This window comes from Meleagris gallopavo, chromosome 5, assembly GCF_000146605.3.
Source record: "Meleagris gallopavo isolate NT-WF06-2002-E0010 breed Aviagen turkey brand Nicholas breeding stock chromosome 5, Turkey_5.1, whole genome shotgun sequence".
Lineage (NCBI taxonomy): Eukaryota > Metazoa > Chordata > Aves > Galliformes > Phasianidae > Meleagris > Meleagris gallopavo.
The window spans coordinates 10,189,454-10,197,623 of NC_015015.2; the positions used below are offsets into that span (position 1 = coordinate 10,189,454).

The 8,170-nt window shown below is 36.9% G+C and overlaps 1 protein-coding gene across 1 annotated transcript in view; it reads left to right on the forward strand.

Annotated features, from left to right (window-relative positions):
- Positions 1-1,049, forward strand: part of SYT9 (synaptotagmin 9) — a 47,030-nt gene extending 45,981 nt beyond the window's left edge. The window contains exon 4 of the mRNA XM_031553368.1: positions 906-1,049. Within this exon, the coding sequence (XP_031409228.1) occupies positions 906-938 (33 nt within the window). The 3' untranslated portion in view covers positions 939-1,049. The remainder of the gene's footprint in view (positions 1-905) is intronic.
- The last annotated feature ends 7,121 nt before the right edge of the window (positions 1,050-8,170 follow it).

Below are 8,170 nucleotides of genomic sequence, written 5' to 3' on the forward strand. Positions count from 1 at the left end.
TAAAACTGCCCCATGATCAAAGAACACAAAGTTTTTGGCCTCTGAGCCAATTATTCATTGCTTGTGCTTTCCCAAGCCCACTCTGTGTCCCTCACAGCCCCAGAAGGTATAAGACAAAAAATCACTTGAGCTCCCACTCCTTGAACTAAACTCCCTAAACCCATGAAATCTCTTTTCATAGTTCATAGGTTTCTCTGAGCAATTTCATTGCTGCAATTTCATATCCAATCACAAGGGAAAAGTAAGAATTTGACAAAGCAAATCACAGACACCCCAAATGAAACCTGTTTTTCAACAGCATTAAGTGTCACAACCAAGTTCAATGTTTCCAGTTTATACTCACTTGGACCTTGAACGCGCAATCACAGTGGAGTTGCCATGATATGTAGCGCTCCTATGTCAGTGCTTTAACTGTACAAAAGATGAGTTCTGTGTCATTTGTTTTTTTATTCATTTTCCCCCCAAAATGGATACAGCATATACTTTGGGCTCAGGTTTTCTGTAATGTCAGAAATTAAAGGCTTCAGGCCTGAACCAGGAAGCATTTATTAGTGCCTACTAATATTAATTCTCACAGGAAGCATAAACGTATTCATCCAAACAAAACACACAAGCTGAAATTGCATAAATGTATTTATCCAAACAAAACACATAAGCTGACTTGTCACTGGGTTTTCAGTTAACAGAGAGCTTTCTGAAGCAACCGAGTCACAGCAGGAGACACGATCCCATTTTGGCTAATCTGAATTTTGAGATAACAGTCTTGGATAAAAGAAAGTGGAGAACTCAGCTTAATAATTATTATTTCCAAAAATGTCAAAGGTTATAACCAAGTAAAAATGATGAGAAACCTTCTGAGCATCACATAACAAACCAACTTTTAGCACATTTCCTTGTCTGTGCAGCTAGGATATCTCCGGACTGACAGCAGAAGCTGAATCCAACTGGCTACTCAGTGAAACTGTTAAAGTAAGTACTGATGTGGCTGTGCTCCAAAGCAGTACTGGGCAGTACTCATGCATTTTTGAAATAACATTTAGCAAAGTTCTGAACACCACTGGGCAGTTTGTGGTTGCAAACAGAAACTGCATCAACTCTAGTGAGTTTTCAGTCATTCAATCTGTGAATGTCTTGTTTCAAAGGATCATAACTACAGACAAATGCTAGGCAATTTCACTAGGTGCAGATCAATGGAGAGTAGAGCACAGGAGAGAGAAACCAAGGTAACATTCTGGAGAGAGGGGAAGCTCTGCACGACTACCGTGACAAGATTGTCATACTTCTGAAGAGTACTTATGTCTGGGTACATTGTAGAGCCAGAGATCTCAAAGCCTTTCCTTTCCCTTATTCTCTGTTTTATTATGGTCTAATTGAAGTCGCTGCAGTAATAGAAAAGAATGCATCAAACCCTCCTCTGCCCCAAAATGCTCTGTTTCAAGAGAGCACTGCACACCACAGCCCATGAAGTCAGCTATAAGCAGTTACATTGGCCTACTTTGCCATGTGCTTCCTTGTGATTTTTAATAATGCTAGATGTCTTCTTTATCCCAAACCAACAGTTCTGATTCTGTGGATTCTCTCTCATTCCAGAGCTTGAAATTATGTCATAACACAGATGCACATCTACATAAAAATTTTCCTATGTGCTCAAAAGCAATCCGTCTCCAAACATAAATCTCTGATAGCAGAGTGATTGTTCTTCTAATCCCAGCTCCTCTGAGCATAAAATCTTTCTCCTGTAACACAGTTGCTTATTCCAACAGGAAAATGCAGCAGTGGGCTGTTTAATGGAAGAAATAATTAAGTGGATCAACTTCAGATGAATACAAAATGAACTAGATAAGCTTTTCATATAGCTACCAGGCAGATTACGCTGTTTTCTGGCTCATCAAGGAAAGAAAACAAGATGCTCTTTACAAAGCATGAAGACTGACACATGTTCCTGAGACAGATCTCCCTCTTTCAGGGCGGCATCCCTCTTAGTGAGCTGTTTAATTTTTCTGCACAGTAAGGAGGCAACAAATCTAGTTCATAATTTATAAGGATGGAGAGTGGTATAGGGCACAGTTAACACAAAGTAGCCTGGAGTTATGGTGATTAAGAAGATATGTTTAAGCAGAAATAATCAGAAATAGAGTTCATAATATGAAATTTATATGACTATCAGGAAATCACCTTGAGATCCTTTGTCAATGAGAAAAGGCTATATAAATGCAGATGTATTTTACGGAATTAATTTCATTTACCCATTTTATTTTATAAAAACAGTATTTTTACTCCATTTTGGTACTAAACACAAAGGCCGAGATACGTCTTTGTTTCAAGCTTTTGAACCTTACAGTTACAAATGCATCTGACCCTAGATATCTATTATGCATTACTGAAGATAGAAAGCAATGCAATTGTAACATAAGAATGATAATTTATTAATCTAATCCAAGCTCTGTGACTCCTTCAGTCTATCATAGCTTTTGCTCCTTTTTACTCCTGATTTATTTACAAATGTATATATATATTATATTCTGTGATTCAAAGATTCTTTGAGGCAGGATTTCAGTATTCATAGTTTGGGGTGTGGCTACTCTTGTTTGTTTTTTTTAATGTTCATAGATAGTAGCAAATTTTGAAGAGAAATGAGTCTTTAATGTTGCCATCTTCCAGCTCACGTGATCAGGTAAGATAATATGGCTTTCTGCAAGATAAAATTAACATCTGCAAAGAACGGGAAGGTGTCTAGTAGTCCATATCAAAAAGAATGAGAACCCTTTCTTTCATAAGGTGCTCAGTAACCACAGTATGCTGAAAGAAAAATAACTGCTCTTTGAACATCACCAGGCAGCTATAGGGCACAGAGAAGAATTTCTGTGAATTAAAAATCTAGCTCTCGTTCACACTGTTTGTTTGGATTGTCAAAGTGTCTGGCCTGTATCACTTTCTAAGCAGGTGATCTTTTTAGAAAAAGAAGGAATATTTAAAATTAGCCTCCACTTAGAGCGAGGAAGCAATGAAAGTAAGAATGAATAATGAAAACTTTAATTCTGAAGTAGGACAATATTTTCTGAAATGACTACTCATTTTAGGAGGCAAATTTCTAACTGATATTACAATGCATATAGTTTTTGACACTAGTACAGTCTTTTCTGCTTTCCAACATATATTGACATAATAGTAGAATGAAAGTGTTATTTTACTGAATATTTTCTGTGTTAAAAACAAACACCTTCACAAAAACTTCTATTCGTAACACCCCATTGGGACTGTAGTCTCACCTCATCCACTGGTTGAACATCCTGACTAACCTGTTTTCATGAGTTTTTCTATAGCATTCTATTCTCAAAGGGTACTTACAGCAAGACTTAACAGTAATTATGCACCTAATATTTTCTAAGTCATAGGTTACTAGTACCACTCTTCTTCAGCTTGCAGTTCTCTTGAGAATTTTAGCTCTACTCACCTCTTATGAAGGTATAAAGTGAATTGAAACTGATAAAGCTGAAGGCAGTTGGTCAGATTCAAACAGCAGTTTGTTCTTTTTCCGCAAAGAACAGTAGTGCTAGGAGAAAAAAGAAAAGAAAAAAAAAAAAAAAGAACTTTCATTTGAAAGCAACAATTTTTAAGTATTAAAGGATGGTAAAAATATAGAAGAAAAATATTCAAGAAAGAAAGAAAAATTACAGAAAGAAAAGCTTGGCAATACCTGTGGAATCTAAGAAGTAACATCACAGGCTATAGAGAACATGGATGGCTAAATGAGAATCTGAAGGAGAGTTATGGAGAGTTCAAAGCTATAAAAATGTGCATAAAGTTGTTTGCTCTAACACCCAGAAAGAGCCAGCGTATGCTAAAAGATGCAAAGGATGAAAGTTAATTTTTAAGAGTCATTGAGTTTTTTATTGAATATAGTGGTCAAGAAAACAGTGCCTCAAATAATGCTATCCCTTTTGAAGAAAAGCAGTACACAAAACCATAGAGTTTGAAAAAAAAAAAAAGAATTCAGATGGTATCTTAGTACACACACTAGGGTTTTGAAAAGGAGATAATTAAAAAGTAGGGTGGTATAAGTATTTAAACTTTGCATTCTAGAAGCATTCATTGTTCACTGCTGATGTTCTCAAGTTTGCCTAAGAAAAAAAGATTTGAAAATACAGTATTTGGAAATACTGTCCCTAAATGTGCACATACAGACACAGAAGACATGGCACTACTTAATAGCTGAAATAAAACTGTGTTCAGAATCCACAGATTCCTGGCACCTACTGGACTGCTAATCTTCAACAGTTAACTTCAATTGGCAGTATGTCAACTAAGTCCACCTACTCTGATTTTAAAAAATGTTTAACTTTTTGAGATGTTTTAGCCAGTATTTCTGAAATTCCTGTTCTAGGAAATTGTTGGATTTTAAGTAGTGATGGCATTAAGCAAGATCTCAAGAAAGCATTTAGAGTCAACAGTTGATGAAAAAAGAGAAGCAACCCAAATCTCTGGCTCTAGATATGAACTAAAATCCAAACTATTAGTGCTGATCTCCTGCATAACAGGGCAGAGGGAATGGCCTCAAGATGCACAGAAGGGAGATTCAGGATGTTAGAAAAAATTTCTTCTCTGAAAGAATGATCAGGTGCTGGAATGGGCTGTACAGGGAGGTGGTGGAGTCACTGACACTGGAGGTGTTCAAGGAACATCTAGATGTTGTACTGAGAGATGTTGGTAGATTGGTGGTAGATGGATAGTTGGACTGCATGATCTGAGATATTTTCCAACCTTGGTGATTCTGAGTCTATTATTCTAAGTGCTATAACTACTTTTTAGAACTGTAACAGTAAACAAGAAACATTGCAGGATTTTTTTTTGTGTTTTTTTTCTTTTAAATAATACATAATAAGACATATCCAAGCATTAATCTTGCATTCCATTTACTTAAAATCAGGTAGGCTTTGGCAAATAATCAGTTTGGAAATAATCAGTTGCTGTTGTGGAAGTGTACTTATCTACATGGTATACAAATGCAAGTCTCATTGGAAGAGAGATTCACAAATTCATATATCTTGCCTACAGTATAGCATGCCAAAAGCTTAAGGAGCAACAACTATTTATTGGCTATGCAAATGAAGGCAGCAGACAAGAAAAGTAAGACTCACCACACTTACATTTTATATGTATTAAAACAATCAAAACCCCATGAAATCAAAATCAGAAGAGGCAGATAAGTGTATATTCATATTCTCATAAGGCACAAAGATCAGTCTTTAATTTATGATTTTTTTCTCACTTTTTTTTAATATTTATCTCTACCTAATCAAATCTACATTAAAAAAATAACGTTCTCTTTTTCATGAATACTTTTTTTAATGAAATGATGCTAAAAAAGCACAGATGTTTAATTCTTCTAAAGATCACCACAGCAAGAATAAAAAAGAAATCAGCAGGCTTTCAGCATCAGCAGTTACAGAAGTACATCAGAACACTGCTTTAGCCAGTGCTTTTCCTTTGTTTTTTTTATATTTTATAGTAACTATATTTAAATGGTAAGAAAAGCAGTACACAAAACCATAGAGTTTGAAAAAAAAAAAAAAGAATTCAGATGGTATCTTAGTATACATAGTACGGTTTTGAAAAGGAGATAATTAAAAAGTAGGACTTTTCAAAACTGTTTCATTTTTTTTTACTTTCATCATTTAGTGGTGATCATTTTGCAGATTTGTCAGATATGACAAATGTAAGTGATTAGAAAATACTCAACAAAGCAAAAGAAATGATAGGTACATTTACTTAAAATTGTATGGGTTGAAGTATTGACATGTTTTCAGAAAACATAAAGCCTAATCCTTTTTGGAACAACTGAGTAACTGAGAAATATACTCAAGAAAATTCAGGAATGATTTAAAGTCTTAAAAAAAAGTCAAGTGCTTCAAAGAGCAGTGGTCTGAGATACAGCTAGTGTGGCCCGTCAGTGGTACAAGCACTGCAAGTGTGGCTCCATAGTCAGTAATGGTGATAATTTGGTGCAAGTAAAGCCTTTTAGCTCCACAAATGTGGTTAGAAACAGGACGAGTCTTGCAATATCACTGAAACCTCAGATAATATTTACTGGGGCTTTGAGAATAGCTTAAAACAAAATTAATTCAGAGAAAAGTGCGGACATTAAGGCTTATCTATCAAATGAGTAAATAAGTAGAAATATGGCCTTTTCAATGAAATGATTTTAGAGAAAAAATAATTTTAAACTTGGTACTCTGAGAAGACTAAGATTTCAAAGTAAGGTGTTTTCTCATTTGGAATGGCCTGCTACTGCAATATTTTCAAGTATTTTGAAAGGTGCAATAGGAAGAAGGGATCATGGGTTTTTTTTTCAAAGCAAAACTTTTCAAGTCAAGTTATGGATATTCTGCTTCAAAATTGAAATAAATCAAAATGCCTTAAGAAAAGAAAATCCTGGTTTCCACACTGATTTTTCTCCCACCCCACAGTGCTGGATGTCCTGACCACAGCAGCAATGTGAAGAACACTCCTCCATGTTAGCCACATACTAAAAAAGGCTAGACACAATTCTAAATTTCTGTTCCTCTAGATAACAGCAGGAGTGCATAACCATCCCTGTAGTATACATCCCTTTTTCTTCTCAGCCTCCTCTGCCAATTCTTGTATCCAGACATCACTCTCTAAACAATACTCCAAGATAGCCCTCATTGAAGCAGCTCATGATGGCATATATCTTGTGTATAAAGCAAAGGGAAAATGTGATCCCAATCAGCCAATCCTGTCCATCAACTATGCCATCCAATTTTGTTAGTGGAATCAGCAAACAAAAAGAGTGCTCTACAATTCATAGGCAGCACTTCTTCAAGATGAGCAAAGAACACTCACACATCACTGACTATAAACCAACTGTATTAAGGTGACCTATGCTGCAACCATCCTGCACATAATTTGAGATTAGACTGAACCACAGCCTTCTGTTATACAAGATAACGTAACTTTCAACTTAAATATGTATTTAGCCAGGCAGAGAAAAAATCCCTTCAAACATACATTTAATTATTGATCAGCTCAGGGAATGCTTACTTTGTCTTTCTTTCTAGCAGAGGCTATGGATAGCATTTAAATAGCTTATAAATCCATCAGAATTTCTGAAAAATCCCACTCTAAATTTAATTTCAATATATGGAGCCAACTTGAAAATATTCTTGCTTCTGAACTGCACATACTGTGCTCATGTGGAAAGCCTCAAGCCATTTTTAATCTTTAAACTCCACAAGACCTATCAGATATCATTCTCCACCAGGTATCATGCTTCAGTTTTACATTTTTTGTGTGTACAGTCCATTTTCTCCAGTTTTTAATGGAAAAACACTGTTCCTTATGTATATATTTATATGGGAATACATCTATATACATTATATACTAATATGTGTTTATATCAGGAATTCAGAAATGGAGCAGATTGTCTTGAGGGAGATCACGTGGCATGTGCAGGACAACTGGGGGATCAGGCCTAGCCAGCATGGATCACAAAAGGCAGGTCCTGCTTGACCAACCTGATATCCTTCTATGATCTGATGACAAGGGAAAGGCAGTTGATGTAGTCTACCTAGACTTCAGCAAAGCCTTTGACACTGTCTCCCACAGTATTCTCCTGCAGAAGCTGACAGCCCGTGGCTTGGACAGGAACACTCTTGGCTGGTAGGCTGGGCCTAGTGAATAGAGCTAAATCCAGCTGGTGGCCAGACATGAGTGGTGTTCCCCAGGGGCTGGTGCTGGTGCCTGTCCTCTTCAATATCTGTATTGATGAGCTGGATGAGCATATTGAGTGCACCCTCAGTAAGTTTGCAGATGACACCAAGTAGGCTGGAAGTGTTGATCTGCCCGGGGGTAGTGAGGCCCTACAGAGAGTCGCTGGGCTGAAGTCAATGGGATGAGGTTCAACAAGGCCAAAGACAGGTTCTGCACTTTGGCCACAACAACCCCAGACAGCGCTACAGGCTTGGGCAGAGTGGCTGAAAGACTGTGTAGAGCAAATGGACTTAGGGGTATTGATTGATGCTCAGCTGAACATGAGCCAGCAGTGTGCCCATGTGGCCAAGAAGGCCAATGGCATCCTGGCTTGCATCAGAAACAGTGTTGGGGGGACCTTATTGCTCTCTATAACTGCCAGAAGGGAGGTTGTAGGGAG